The sequence below is a fragment of the Prunus persica genome, chromosome G6 (assembly GCF_000346465.2).
Source record: "Prunus persica cultivar Lovell chromosome G6, Prunus_persica_NCBIv2, whole genome shotgun sequence".
In the NCBI taxonomy this organism is placed as follows: domain Eukaryota; kingdom Viridiplantae; phylum Streptophyta; class Magnoliopsida; order Rosales; family Rosaceae; genus Prunus; species Prunus persica.
Window position 1 is genome coordinate 4,195,125 of NC_034014.1, and position 15,693 is coordinate 4,210,817.

At 40.0% G+C, this 15,693-nt stretch overlaps 2 protein-coding genes across 5 annotated transcripts; one reads left to right on the plus strand and one right to left on the minus strand.

Annotated features, from left to right (window-relative positions):
* Positions 333–2,368, plus strand: LOC18774865 (50S ribosomal protein L4, chloroplastic). Its single transcript, XM_007205589.2, has 2 exons — positions 333–1,269; positions 1,940–2,368. The coding sequence occupies exons 1-2, from the start codon at positions 417–419 to the stop codon at positions 1,975–1,977; spliced, it is 891 nt and encodes a 296-aa protein (XP_007205651.1). The 5' UTR covers positions 333–416; the 3' UTR covers positions 1,978–2,368.
* Positions 2,520–15,034, minus strand: LOC18774117 (phosphomethylpyrimidine synthase, chloroplastic). Of its 4 annotated transcripts, none has more exons than XM_020566434.1 (13): positions 13,911–14,953; positions 13,432–13,497; positions 13,192–13,326; positions 12,976–13,041; positions 12,475–12,660; positions 12,298–12,384; positions 12,094–12,207; positions 11,827–11,951; positions 11,586–11,694; positions 5,769–6,079; positions 5,514–5,641; positions 3,702–5,211; positions 2,915–3,128 (listed from the first exon to the last, which is right to left on the minus strand). In XM_020566434.1, exons 1-12 carry the CDS (start codon positions 14,778–14,780, stop codon positions 3,704–3,706), a joined length of 3,705 nt encoding a protein of 1,234 aa, XP_020422023.1. In that variant the 5' UTR covers positions 14,781–14,953; the 3' UTR covers positions 2,915–3,128; positions 3,702–3,703. The 4 variants fall into 4 exon arrangements, 3 of the variants coding, with proteins under 3 accessions (XP_020422023.1, XP_020422022.1, XP_007208088.1); XM_007208026.2 differs by lacking the exons at positions 2,915–3,128; positions 3,702–5,211; positions 5,514–5,641; positions 5,769–6,079 and adding exons at positions 9,098–9,692; positions 10,232–10,355; positions 10,429–10,752; positions 10,950–11,075 and having other exon boundaries at positions 13,911–15,034; XR_002272133.1 differs by lacking the exons at positions 11,586–11,694; positions 11,827–11,951; positions 12,094–12,207; ... (4 more) ...; positions 13,432–13,497; positions 13,911–14,953 and adding exons at positions 2,520–2,860; positions 6,941–7,047 and having other exon boundaries at positions 3,032–3,128; positions 5,769–6,081.

Here is a 15,693-nt window from a genome sequence, read left to right on the forward strand (position 1 = left end):
GTGAATCGTTGAATTTACATCCAACGGTGAGTGATCACAAATATCTTGGACCCTTATAGTCCAAGAGATCATGACTGTCCTTATTGATACTCTATTTATAATTTTTTACATAAATTCATACCTGTAGCAGACATGAATTTACCGTGACACTGTTACTGAAGATAGTCAATCTCCCCTAAACTTTATTTCAACAAAATAAGCGGCACACCCAGACCAATTTGTTATCCACCTATCCGTTAGTATGAATGTCGTAGTAATCTGCTATCTTAAAGAAAAAAACAAAAACGACAGGTCGTTTTGTACCATACCAGGACAGAGTCACCAACGGATAGGCAGTGGCGCAGTGAGAGTGGATAACAAATTCACTCAGGGTCATAAGAAGAAGAAGACTTCCTCACTCTCACACACACTTGACAATGGCGGCCTCTGCAACGCCTCTATCTCTCTCCTTCTTCACCTCCTCAATTTTCCTCACTTCCTCTTCTCACAAAACCCTCTCAACCCTCATACCCAACAATTCTTTCAAAACCCCCAAACCCCTCACCATCTCCTCCGAGCTCGCCACCCTCCCCGTCCTCTCCTTCACCGGCGACAAGGTTGGCGAGACCTTCCTCGACCTGAAAGCCGCCCTCCCCGACACCGCACGTGCCGTCGTCCACCGCGCCATCATCACCGACCTCCAGAACAAGCGCCGCGGCACCGCTTCCACGCTCACACGCGCCGAGGTCCGCGGAGGAGGCCGGAAACCCTACCCGCAGAAGAAAACGGGTCGGGCTCGCCAGGGGTCGACCAGGACGCCGCTCCGGCCCGGCGGAGGCGTCGTTTTCGGACCCAAGCCCAGGGATTGGAGCATCAAAATCAACCGCAAGGAGAAGAGGCTCGCGATTTCGACGGCGGTAGCGAGCGCGGCGGAGAACACGATCGTGGTTGAGGATTTCAGCGACGAGTTCGAGAAGCCGAAGACGAAGGAGTTCATTGCGGCGATGAAGAGGTGGGGATTGGACCCGAACGAGAAGACGACCTTTTTGATGAGGGAGGTCGCGGACAATGTGAGGCTTTCGAGTAGAAATATTGGGACTTTGAAGATGTTGACTCCGAGGACTTTGAATTTGTTTGATATTTTGAATGCGGATAAATTGATTCTGACGCCAGAGATTGTGGATTATCTGAATGCGAGATATGGGTTGAATTATGAGGGCGACGATGAGGACGAAGAAGGTGCAGAGGAACAAGATGAAGAAGAAGGAGAAGGAGGAAGTGAAGTTCAAGGTTAAGTCTTTTTATGTCATTTGCTTTATCTTTGAAACTCGTTTGATACTCTTTAATTTGGGTTGTTTACTTTCGATGCAGTTGTAGTTCCAGTTTTTGAATTTGTGAATGCATTTTGGGTTTGATTTAAAATTTGGATTGAGCATAAGAGCTCTTGTATGCATTTTCATACAATTCATGTCTATGCTACTTTTATGTAATTGGGGTCATAAGAGTAGATTTTTTTTTTTTTTTTTTAGGGCAATGTGCATCACTTGGCATGGTACATATGTTAGGGATCCTTTAGCTCAGTTGTTTATTTATTAAGCTCATATTTGTTGATTCTTCTGAGTTGGAACCTCTAGTTAAGATTCATAATGGACCTCTAGTTGATTCTTGCAAGTGACTTGTAGCTCAAGTGGTTAAAAGCAGTTGTAATACTCGAAGTCCTGAGTTCGAATCCACTCCCCATTTTCGCTTATGTAAAAAGGGCTAGTTTGTATTGAACTTTGGCTATCATAAAAATGGAAGATTTAATCAAACATTTCTCACATTTTTTATATTCAAGCAGCCATACATGTTATGTTTTGTGTTACATGAAAGTTGCTGGCTTTTGCAACTTTATGGAGCAAAGTTGTGTATAGGATGGTCTTTCATTTTGTTGATCTGTTTTCTTTAATTTGGGATGCAGGAGCTGTGTCAGAGGAGAGTTCTGATGCAGCAGAGTGATGACACAGAATGAAGAGTTTTTGTAACCACTTTTTGGCCCCAGAAGATAACCTAGGATTCATTTCGACTTATCCCTAGTCAAGGGTTTGTGCCTTTTTGGAAGTGTCAACCATGCTTCGTTCAGATTGCAGGCTGGTTTCGAAGATTCACTGTGCATGATTTATTTTTTATTTTTGGTTGTAAAATTTGCAAATCCAATCCAATACGAATGTACCTATTTAGACATCATTCGATGTTGTATTTTTAGAATGTTGATAAAAGGCATAACTTTATTTGCTTCCACCGTCTCTGTTGATACTCGTCAAATGCTGAATGTTGTATCATAGATTATGATCTTAAACCAAGCTTGTAAATGGTGGATGTTTAATCTATATTTCTACCGTTTTTATTACATCTTCCTGCCATATCTTGCGTTTCTTTAATCAAAATCAACGAGATTTGTGCATGTTTTTTAACATACTGTCGTGCAAGGACGAATTTCAAGCTGGTAGTAGCTTTCTTTCAAATTTAAAACTGAGTTTTGAGGAACTAGACAAGAAAAAACAAAAGAATGAGGTTCAGTATATACTATATAGCAAGTGGATGGAGGAGTTATAGGCCTTATATTCGAATTTAGCAAAGCCTCCTTAATCACAGAAAGCATCACAGAATTGCCACTCAGTTACTCCCAGCCACAATTGATCGGCTTGGTCACGATGTTATCAGCTAGCCCGAACCACGGACAAAAGCCCTCTCTCTCCCTGTGCAAGCACAGAAGAAACAGGAAAAAGAAATGCACACTCCCTACGCAGGTATTAACCTGTTCAGGTTCAAAGGGACTATCTCAGCCTGGCTTGCTCGCATCCAAGCCAAAAAGCTAGTGCTCGAGCAGATACAGGCACCCCTGGTGCGTCCTTTATGTCAATACAATGCCAAAAATATAAACAGAATCTCGATGTAGTATGAACAGAAAGCATTTTATTACGGAGAAACACAAGCACAAGCAGGAAAAGGTAAAGGATAGATATGTCAAAAGTCTTGAAATGTACTTCACACACCAAACTATGTTTTATACCATAGCATGAAAATGAAAACCTAAGCCGTTGCGGACAAGCCAATCGTGGACGAAAGCCTCCAGGGTTGTCAAACCGCTTCTGGTTATTTATGCGATCCTGCAAATATTCCCAGTGTAAAAACTAAAGAATAAAGAAATGAGAATAGCTTAATATGTGACTATCTAGAAGTTAAAGAAAGATAATGGCACACAAGATTGTAAATTTTCTTTGTCAAACTGAAAAATAAGATTTCTTTTTCTTTTTTTCTGATAGCCATCTATCAGATGATGCTGCTGCTTAAGATTAAAAAACCCCGTAATATGTTTGTGTAAGTACAGATATTGGGTGTTTTACGGTGGTAAACTAAATGCTCCATAATACTGACATCATCTTACTTCAAAGTTTTAAACATATCTAGGATGGGCTCATGTGCTCTAGACTTGATTGACATTTCCCATGAAATTACATCTTAACTCTCTTCAAGCACTGGTTATAGAGCTCGAGACTAGATTAGATTAGATCATGTTTTATACCATGCAGAATTTTATCATTGTATTATGAAATCAAGAGACTGCAAGTGTTAAACCATTATTTGTATTCCAAATAGAAATTTTCAGAACGTTTTGAATGCAAGTATATCAGAAAACAGCATTTTCATAAGGAAAATTAAATTAAAAAACATTTACTGACCTTCACCTCTCTGCGGATTTTACATAACTTTCTGGCAAGTAAATTTCCCCTCCAATTTCACCATGTTGTTCCCCACTGACAGTTTTCCTGGCAGCAAGAAACTCAGCACTCATAGCATCCATTCCACGTATCACAGCTTCCTCAGCACTCCCATAGCCATGTTCTTCAGCATACTTCCTCACATCCTCTGTTATCTTCATCGAACAGAACTTTGGACCGCACATGGAGCAAAAATGGGCCACCTTGGCACCATCAGCTGGCAGTGTTTCATCATGGAAGGACATGGCAGTCATAGGGTCTAATGACAAAGCAAACTGGTCCATCCACCGGAACTCAAATCTTGCCTTGCTCAATGCATCATCCCAGGATTGAGCATGTGGGTGACCTTTGGCTAGATCAGCTGCATGAGCAGCAATCTTATATGCTATAACTCCAGCCTTCACATCATCTCTATTTGGCAACCCAAGGTGCTCTTTTGGGGTTACATAACAGAGAAGGGCAGTGCCTAGAGCCCCAATGTTGGCAGCACCAATGGCAGAGGTGATGTGATCATATCCAGGTGCAATATCAGTTGTTAAAGGACCGAGAGTGTAGAAAGGTGCTTCATTACACCATTCAAGCTGTTTTTTCATGTTCTCAGGAATCTTGTGCATTGGAACGTGTCCAGGTCCTTCATTCATTACCTGTACATCCTTTTCCCATGCCCTACGGGTCAGTTCTCCCTGAGTTAAGAGCTCTGCAAACTGTGCAGTGTCATTGGCATCATAAATGGAACCAGGTCTCAGCCCATCACCTATTGACAGGGCTACATCATATTGATTGCAGATGTCAAGTATGTCATCCCAATGTTCATAAGCAAAATTCTCTTTGTGATAAGCTAAGCACCATTTTGCATGAATGGATCCTCCTCGTGAAACAATTCCTGTCATACGTTTTGCTGTTAATGGGATGTACCGTAGTAGAACCCCAGCATGGATGGTGAAGTAATCTACACCCTGCTCAGCTTGTTCAATGAGAGTTTCTCTGAATACTTCCCAGTTGAGATTTTCAGCAATTCCATTCACTTTTTCAAGTGCTTGATAAATGGGGACAGTCCCTACTGGCACAGGGGAGTTACGTAGGATCCATTCACGGGTCTCATGTATGTGGCGTCCTGTAGAGAGATCCATAACAGTGTCAGCACCCCACATAGTTGCCCACTGGACCTTGTAAACTTCCTCTTCAATAGAGCTGGCAACAGCAGAGTTTCCAATGTTTGCATTAACTTTGACCAGAAACTTTCTTCCAACAATCATTGGCTCCAGCTCCAAGTGCTTCTTATTAGAAGGGATAATTGCCCTCCCACGAGCCACTTCTGATCTCACAAACTCTGGATCAAGCTTCTCCCGAGTGGCACAGTACAACATTTCCTCAGTTATAATTCCCTGCTTAGCATAGTACATCTGAGTGTATCTTGGTCCACCTAATTTATCTCGCCTTTCAATCCAATCTTTCCGCAGTTGAGGTAGTCCTATTTATCAATAGCAACCAAGAAAATGGATGAAGAATGCTAATTAAGCCCAAAACACAAAACTTTGAAAGACATTGAAGTGAAAACCATACATTAGTATGTCTGAATCAGACAAGATTAAAAAAAAATTCTTTTCAATCAAACGTCTTATGCCTTGTTAAGAGGGGTGAGGAAGTATCCATATAAACAAAATTAACAATAGAAAAATCTGAAGTTAGATATGTAAGAAGAAAATTAATACCATCTTCAACAAAGATAGACTACCAACAAAAAAGATGTTAAAATAAACTTATTGTGCATACCAACGCGTGGGCTAATGTTTTGTGGACCGCTGGTATCATAGTTGTCAAATGCGGGTTCATCGCCAGCCAAGTGGACTCGTCGAAAGGGAACTTTGAGCACATGACCAGTTTCTTCATGAGTAACTTCCCTGCAGAGCAGATCACGCATCAGTGCACCACAATTCAATTCACAAGTGTACCTTGTGAGTGTTTTAAGGGATTTAACAAGTTTTATATTTCAAGATGAAAATCATGAGTCATGTAAGGGAGACACACCTGTGTTCTTTTGTGCTCTTTGGAAAACATTGTTCAAAGGATGGAAGAGGCAAAAAATCAGGAGAAGCAGGATCAACTGTGTGCCTTGGTGGTTTGGCTTTCTCTGAATTAGTTGCTGGGGGATCAAAGGTTAATGTGGCTCTAGGATCTGAGCTCAGGGCGTTGAGGCATATTTCCTTCTTGTATGGGCTTGAAATACGCCCGACAGCATCAAAACCAGGCAAGAAGGTAGTACTCGGGAACTTTGCTGCGGAAGAATGATTGCCATTCTTGCACACAACGGATGTCAGGGCACTATGCACCAATGCCATCTCTGAGTTGAGCAAAGAATTGGAACATTAAAATTCAATCCACAAACAACTAAAAACTAGACACACATAATTTACAGCCAATTCAGTTAAGTGCAACAGGAAATAATGTATGGGTCGGGTAAGAAAAACGGGGCATGCAAATGAACTCATTTTTCTATCCTAGGATCATGGTAATTGATGAATATCCGAAGGCAATATGTCCCCAAACCCAAAGCATTTTTTGGCAAGATATGAAATTTCCATCTCAATCTTACCATAGTTCATGTCTCCACAATATGATTACACGTATACAGGATCAAGACATTGACAGAGAAATACTAGCAAAGCAAAGTAAGCAAAAAGACAGTATAATATATACTCGACCTGCCATAAGACCAAACAAAAACAGTTGCTGCAAAAAAATGAATAATTGAAGTGAAGCATGCAACATAAATGCCAATGCCAAACTTCAAATCAGAAGGTGAAGTAGAGCCGAAAAAACATCAGACTTTATCATAAACAGTCAGTTATGTAGAAAATAAAAGCGAAATTGAGCATATGCAAATAAAATTATATAGCTTTCCACAAATCAAAACATAAGAAACAGAAACAATCTTGCTTCATTTCATAAGTTCTTACATTTCCAGGAAACAAAACGGACAACTGAGACCCAAGTGAGCTAAAAGGCTTAAAAATATCTAGCTTTTGACGATACCAAATTCATTATAAAAATAACTTTTGACAATTTGGCCTCATTTCACAAGCACCTTACCTTTCTAGCCAACCATACAGAAAATTAAGACCCAACCCAAGTGAGCTAAAAGGCTTACCAATTAAATTGAGAATGAAATGTTGGGTTTTGAAGAGAGATAAAGGACGAACCTGGAACCTGGGGCTGGTAGAAGAAGGGTTCTTCACAGTCTTATCTTGTTCACTCTCTCTCTTCTGAAAATTTCTATGACAACTCTGAGTGTAGAGTCGTGGCTTACGTTGTAGCATTTTATAGGGAGTGAAAAAACGGCAAAGCCTTCAGGGTCCTCCAAAAGGTACCAAAAGCGAATCCTTACGTGGCTCCTGATGATTCCCAAGTAAGAAATTTTCTGTAAATTTCTTAATTGGATGAAAATTCATAAATTACTAATAGAAATTTGGATGCTTTGCATTGGTTCAGTTCAGGTGCATCGCGTGGCCGACTGTCTTCCACTGTCATATATCATGTGAAATCTATTGTGTAACAATTGACATATCATATGAAATGAACCTGTTAAGCCATTTCTTATAATTCTTTATATTTAATTTTTTTTATACATGTTCTATGAATCTATGGTGGGTTTTTTTTTAATATAAAAGAAAATATTTTTTCATAATATTATAAATATTTTTTCTTTTTAATACAAGGGATAATAAGAATACTCGGATCTCTAAATAATCTATTTTTGTAATTTTATAAATTCATCATTAAAAAAAGGGAAAAGGTCGCCCTTGATTCTAACATTACTTTTCAATTTTAGGAAGGGGCAATCCAAGAAACATTTATAGAATTATTAATAATGGGGAAGGTTTCCATAATAATAATAAGGACAAAGTTAGTAGAGGAGGAAGTCCCGTCCATTATATGGCATCCAGCAAAAGCCATGCTGCTACGTCCACTAAATTTGGCTCTTATCTTTGACCCAAAAGTCAAAAACTAAATTACCTTTCAATGATAGGAAAGAGTAAGCGCATCTTTCTCAATTGTCCATCAGGATCAGGATCAGGAGGAGGAAATATGTTTTGAAATGGTCAATTCAATTGTATGGCCAGCTGATACCCCCGGAAGCCAAATTGTAAATTACCCAGTGGATGTTTGTTGTCATAAGCGTTACCTCTGTGTTTCCCTGTTTCTTGTACTAGAAGGACAATAAAGCTTTTTCCTTTTATAGAATAAATACACAAAACCAAAAACAAAACAAAAGGGTTCATGTTACTTCTATTTTGACCCCATTCTATTATTGTTCATAGATCATCTCCAAAGGAACCCAGTTGGCAGTTTTCCATGGGCATGGTCCGGGTATAATTTTTACTTGGTGGGTTGAATTTTGAACTTTGGTCGAAAGTAAATATTACAGAAGTGGCATTATTTGTTTCACTAATCATAAATTGGATTGGTAGTGGAGAAAAGTTGAATTTTACAAGTGAATGAATACGACATTGTGAATTACGGAAAGAAACAGATTCACATGGGATGGGACATTGGTTCTTTTGCAGGTTCAGATTTTTCCTATTCCTTGGCCAAACCCAAAAGACCAAAGTCTATATTGCTTTCAGAAAGGGACGCTGATATTTTAGAGGCTCCAAAATATCAATGCATACAGATATAATATTATCACTGCAATCACTACCTATCAATCGTTCCTCCACACCAATGATTACATTTATTTGATTTTGATTTCAGAAAATAAAGAGAAAGAAGATGCTCCAAATTTGTTACACAGTTTCTACCCTTCCTTTGATCAAGTTACGATCAAACTAGAGTTTTTGAGAGTTTTCTTGATTTCAAAAACCATTGGTCCATGAGGCACTATGTTTTAGCTTTTTTGTCTTGGTTAACCTCTCCCTTCACTCAGAACTGATACAACGTTGTGCTTCCCAAAGTAACATTAGATTTCCAGTTCTTCATATCTAATCCAACTGCATAAACAAAACTAGCACACCAAGGGAAAAACACTGACCGAAAACAAAAAACAACCTAACCAACCACCCATGCAATGCCTGCAATATTCAAATCGACTTTGACAACCCTTTAGGGCAAAACTGACCATGAAAACACCTGCCTGTCCCCGCCGACCCTTAGGTCAGTACAGCTTCACACTGGCGGAATTCCGGACTAGGACAAACCATCTTGTCTTTCACGTATGAAACATAAACTAGTTTGGCCAAATTTGAAAATCTTTGGCTTTCCGGCAACAATGCTGGTAAGTGGTAAAGATCAATTATCATCACCATCAATTGGTTCACTTCTCCGAAAGATGCCCTTGGAATTCCAAAAAATATATGCAATTCATCTGGAACCTTTTGAACCAATTCATGAGGAATATTATATATTTCGTATGATAAATATCGTATTCAACTCGAGAACAATTACAATTGCAGATAGGCAGATCATGTGTAATCTAGTAACAGTCAATGTACAACAGTTTCAGATACCAACCCGGTTGTGCCGAAATTAATATTGATGACACACTTGAGAAGGCTTGTGCAGATATAATCCCGACTTCTTTCCCTTCTCTCTGGATGGGCAGCTTGGGCTGGTAAATTGTGAGTTAAAACAAAGAGCACACTGGCACTTGTTAAAAATGAACCCAAAATATACAAGTTGTAAGGGAGAGCTGCTGCCAACCAAGAGGAAGAATTCACTGACATGACAATGGCAAAAGAGCAGTAAGCTACTCCATATTTCACAGTTTCACTTGACATTGAGGAGCAGTAACAAGATACAGTTGTTAACCAGAGCCAGTCTGCAATGGAAGAAGAGACTCTTGCTTGCCACTAATGAGAGACTCTTGCTTGCCACTAATGAAGATTGCCAATTCAGTTGGTGCAACTACCAATTTTAGCCACTCCTGTAGCTCTTCACCTTCTACTTTCTCTTTTTCTGAACAAGGAACACTCTCAGAACACCATGACAACTTCATAGAGTTACTTATATAATACAAAATAAAGAGCATATCCACACCCTAAGCTCAATAGATTTATACAAGCTCACTTAATTTGGAAATCCTATATCTTTAAAAAAAAAAAAACTATGCCCACAAATCTTTCATCAATAGCGCTTGCAGCATACAAGCTACGATTCACTATAACTTGTAAGTACTTATTTAGAAATTTTACAGCTAATTGAGCATGCCTACATGTCCAGAAGACCCGGATCAAATATTTGGAAAACAGAGACAGGACTTCATTTCATTCAATAACCAGACTCTGTTTATCAAAGCTAAAGCAATATTTTCCAAAAATTAACCATCTCCAGGACCCCTACTCTTTGCAAGAAATGTCCACAGGTTAAAATTTGTATCATGCATGTTTGTACCAATTTGAGGCCACTGCAAACTTACAGGAGCATTATAACATAATATCATATAAACTACAGAACGTAGGAAACAATATGATAATACCATAGCAGCAAAAAATCACCTTCCAGATGAGCACCGAGACCCTCCAAAACACTAGGATTAGCACGCACGACAGATAGGGCTACATCCAAAGCAGATTGTAGTAATGCTTTAACCTCTCCTTGAACAAGATCAACAAGATGCCCCTGTTTTCATCACTCTAGGATCAGTATTTACTGCAAATAATTTGATAAGGAATAAAATAAAAATACACAGGACCTGATCCCTTCCCCAAGGAGCACCTCCCCCTGACTCATCCATTCCACCAGCAGATAGTGTTGCTATAGACACAGGGCCAATGGTTTGATTGAGACCATACTCAGCTACTGCTTTGTATGCCATGTCAGTCGCTCGTCGTATATCATCAAGTGCACCTGTTGATACACGACCTGAATATACAAATTCTTCTGCTGCGCGTCCTCCGAGAAGCGTAGCCAAACGTCCACGTAACTCATCAATGAATAGTAAATATCTATCTTCGCTTGTCGGAGGAGTATAAGTAAAGCCCAATGCCCCTCCTGACCGTGGCAATATGCTCAATTTCTGATAACACAAAGACAGAATAATTAGTATATCCATGTTTTTTTGTTTTTTTTGGGTAAGATGCATCCATGTAATTTGGAAGTTAATAAATATGCTATTGCGTGAACATGACCTCAATTATTCCCTATTTCTCACATAATATTTCCAAGTTACTTTTTTTGAATCTGTTCATGAACAAATTTCAGTACTGAACTCACCTCAACACGTGGCTGTCCAGGAAGAAGACTTGCAACAGCAGTCCCTACTACTGCATGACCAGCTTCATGCCGTGCAACTACAGCCTTCTCACTTCCCTGCAACTTGGCAGTCTTCTTTTCTATGCCCTATAACAAGTAATTCGGCTAAGTTTATGTACTAGTTAATCAGAAAACAATAACTTCTTGTTTTAAAAATGTTGTCACTGAACAGTATGCACCCCAATGCACCTGAGCGGAAAACACACCTCAATGCACAGGGTGGTTAAAACAACAATAGGGTGGAAGATGTGTTACTAAAGTTATACATCAAGAGAAACATGTTCATAAGAACCCAAAAAGAAAAAAACCAATGAATGGGAACCTCCTTGGTCATAAGAGCAGCATTCAAGTACAGGCACTTCTGATGATCGGGGTAAAGACCAAGAGGGTTGCATAAATATAAAACAAAACCACAACGCACCCACAATATAGACCAGCACAAGAAAGTCATGAAAAGAAACCCTAACATCAGAATCAGCTGGGAACATAAAAGAAAGAGAAAAGGTTGAAAAACAATCAAATACAATTTTATTACGGTTTTGAATCATATTTCAGGAAAATAGGTTGAACTAATATTTGAGAAGGAGGGAGACTTACAGCTATTGATCTCTCCACAGCTTGAATGAAATCAATTTTTTCCACAACCACCTTGCTTTGTCTTCCGGCCAATAAAGCAGCTTCATTCACCAAATTTGCAAGATCTGCCCTGCAAAAAATATAATAAGAAACATCACTCCTAATGTGTTAGTCACACACACAACAATTTATTCATTCATTTAATTAATTATAATTCAGTACATATTCTAAACAGACTGAACAGTGAGCTCCGTATATATACCCAGTAAAGCCAGTAGTCATAGAAGCAATGTCACCAAGGTAAACATCTTTTGCCAAAGGGAGTTCCTTTTTGGAAACATGCACTTTTAGAATCGCTTCTCTTCCCGTCCTATCTGGTGTTTCCACCTATTGAGAAAAGGGAAAAGATTTCATGTGATATAACATTTATATGCACGTACATACATATATGAAAAAAAATATTCCCAACTAAAACTTTCTTTCATATCATTTTTGACAATGAGAGGGGTACTAGAACTAAAATACAAACCATAACCACACGATCAAATCTCCCTGGTCGACGAAGTGCTGGGTCTAAGACATCTGAGCGATTAGTTGCTCCAAGGACAATAACCGCAGAATTGCTGTCAAACCCATCCATCTCCTACAATGAGAATTCAAGCATTAATTAATGTCACTGGAATGTCGCCAAAAGTTACAAATGCATAAAACTAAGTTGTAGCACAGAGCTTACAGTGAGCAATTGATTCAAGGTTTGTTCTCGCTCATCATTGCTGACAATACGGAATTTTCCATCCCGACTTTTTGCTACAGCATCTATCTGTGGTAAGCAAGCAATATTAAAACCAATCCACAGAAAACCACATAGGTCAAGAATCAAGATAACACAAGCAAACATCCATGTCCAAACCTCATCAATGAATATTATTGACGGTGCCTCCTTTTTGGCACGTGCAAATAGATCCCTTACGCGAGAAGCACCCATGCCAACATACAACTCTACGAACTCACTAGCAGAGCAACTTATAAAGGGCACTTCAGCTTCCCCAGCCACAGCCTTGGCAAGAAGAGTCTTGCCTGTCCCAGGAAGACCCACCTGTAGGATAAACAAGCCATACTTTCCTAATATTAAACAAAATACAGACTCTTCTACACAGCCTCCAAACATACACTGGCATACAAGCAGTAGATGGGACCATTCAAGGGTAAAACTAAGAAAATGTCCAGGTGCAAAGATTTATCTCGCCAATGATACAGTATTGTAAATGAAGTGTCAAAAGAAAAACTTGGGGGCATGGGAAATCTCCAAGAAACAGACCTAGCATAGTTGGCCTATCAAGTTAACCATATATGACTTCCCACTCTCTGGTTTATGAGGTCACATTCATTCTTAGTTTTCGCTAAAACTCACCAAGAGAACTCCTCGTGGAGGACGAGCACCAAGTCGTACATACTTGTCTGGATTCCGAAGGAATTCCTGGTCAGTAAACATCAAGGCAAACATTTTTTTTCAAGAAAATGAATAGAAGAACTTTTCTAGGAAACACTAGAAAGTCTTTAGGATCCTCTAGAAGACTCTGATGATCCAATAGTTATATCAAAGTAAACTGAGGGGTGTCCAACATACCACAATTTCTTCTAGCTCCTCTTTAGCCTCATCAACACCAGCAACATCAGCAAAGGTTATTGTTTCCCCTTGTTCAGATGCTTTAGCACTGCCAGAGCCTCCAGATTTTCGGTTCCTAATCTGACCAGCTGTGTGCTGTACACAAGCATGTATTCACTGAGAACCACGTAGCACAAATTTCAAAGCACCAAAAAGAAAAAGGAGACAGAGTTGAAAGAAACAAGCACCACTGGCTCACACCTGAGAAAAGCTTACAGGGAACCGGTGCAGAAGCCCTGCAAGCACAGCAACGTAAAACAAAGCTATCTGCAGGGACCAGAGTCAAAGTCAATAGATTAGAAATTCCTTCCATGAAATATCATAAACATTTGTCTCAATACACACCGTGAATAACAAAGGAAACTTCTTTTGAATAACAAGTATATGTTAAGATACAAGGGAATATGGATTTACATGTTAGTGAAAAATTCGTACCCTGGGATCAACATAACATTCATATTCAGGCCTTCTACATGTACAGAATCCAACATAATTAATTTTGTACCTTCAATCATAACCATTCATGCTGGTTACTTAGTTCATTAATTTGTAACTAACCAACTTGTAAGTTCACAAGAGTTGCTCTGTAAGGTCAAATATTAAGAGTTCTATAGCTTGTTTTTGTCATAACAAATTTTTCAGCAGGATAACCAAATAATATCTAACAACCAAAAACTTACCATTGCGGAGTTCAAAAATCCACCTGTCCGCTTATCGGGCGACCCAAACTCCACCTCATTCTCAAGCATCTTCTCATACGGCGCCTTTATATCACTTGGCCTCGTCGTCGTGTAAACCACCCTCTTCGTCGGAGCCACACTCCTTATCAAAGCCTCCGAATCTTGAAACTTACTAACCCCACCACTCACTTCACTTTCTTGCTCACCCTGCTCAGACTTCAACTTGAACATAACATGAACCCCATCAACCTCAACCTTCTGCACCTGGTTACTATTAATCTTACTCAAAAAATCACTGTACGGCACGCTAATAAACGTCGTCGGAGTCCTCGGCTCCGACCCTGGTAATGGAATTCCAGGTCTGAGCAACCGCATAACGAAAATCACAATACCCAATTGCAAGAGCAAGATTCCAATCTCTTGGGCTTGAACTATGGGCTGCCACCGCCATTTCCCTCCTTTGGACCACCACCAATTCGCTTTCTTTTGGCTCTCTCTCCGCCGATTCGAAGCCGGCGAGCTCGAATTGGGCTTGTTGTTGTTCACCCCTTGGCCCTCGCTCGCCTTCGCCTCGCTCTTCTCCCCTGAATCGTTGTCCTGACCACTCGCCGAAACCCTAACCGTCCTGAACCCTCCATGGCTCTTCCAGAGACTGAACCTCTCCGAAACTCTCACAGCTCTGTCCTGTCCGTACAACGCGACTGACTTGGACGCCGGCGTATTCGAAACAACCCGTCTCGCTTCCTGGTTGAAAACCCTAGCTTGACCACGAACGAAGCCCAATCCATGGCGGCAGTGATAAGCATTAGAATTCGAATTTAAGCAGAACCTACTGTGGATTGTTGGACGTAAATACTCGACCGACGACATCCCAAAACCCTAAAAAATCCAAATTCACAATTCAAAATTTCATAAATTTATATATACATGTTCGTATGCGCCCTTCCAATACAGAACTAGATTTCAGTTTCGTCTATGGTGCTTGCTTCAAGCCTATGACCATTAACCGCTAAGGCAAAGGTTGGAACTTTGGGACACAGGAGAGAGAAAAAAAACAGAGTATATAAAAGAAGGAGATCAATTTGGAATTTGAGCCGTCGGATGAAGAAGGCGTTGGAGATCCTAACCGTCAACTTTATCGTTATCCAACGTTTTTCCCCATAATGGGCTGGGGTCCTGTGTGTCGCTTGAGAAGATAGTTTGTGCTCTGAGGTCGTTTACCGCAGCACGTGTCGTAAAACGACACCAATATTTTTCGGGTTTTGGGCCGTGCCACGAGCCGCTTGCTGGTTGGTGGGCTGGGATAGTAGAAATGGATTGGGCCTTGACTTGAGTGATGCACAAGTCAATCACAACCGCCACTTCTTCAAATACCTGTTTCTTATTTTGTCTTATTGTGGTTTGAGTGATGGAGGCTGAAGGAGAAAAATTTAGAAAGGTGAAAAGTCCTGAAATAAAGGATCTTACAAAGCCATGAGCCAAGCAAAAAATTAAGCTGCTAAAATTGGAAAAAAACCCCAAATGCATAGTTGCAGGGAACAAAGAAAAAATTTGTGATACTTCTTTGTTTTGTAGGCAAAGTTTGACCCTTCCTTTGTTTGAGAGAGAGAGAGAGAGAGAGAGAGAGAGAGAGAGAGAGAGAGAGAAAAAGAGCTATGTTTGCTCTTTGTGCCTCACATTTCTTATGGTTTTGTGTCAAAAATATCATCCATCCCCAGTGCTGAATCCTTTTTCTTGAACAAAACCCGATTTTCGTCTAATATTAAAATGCGGGTTGCCTTTT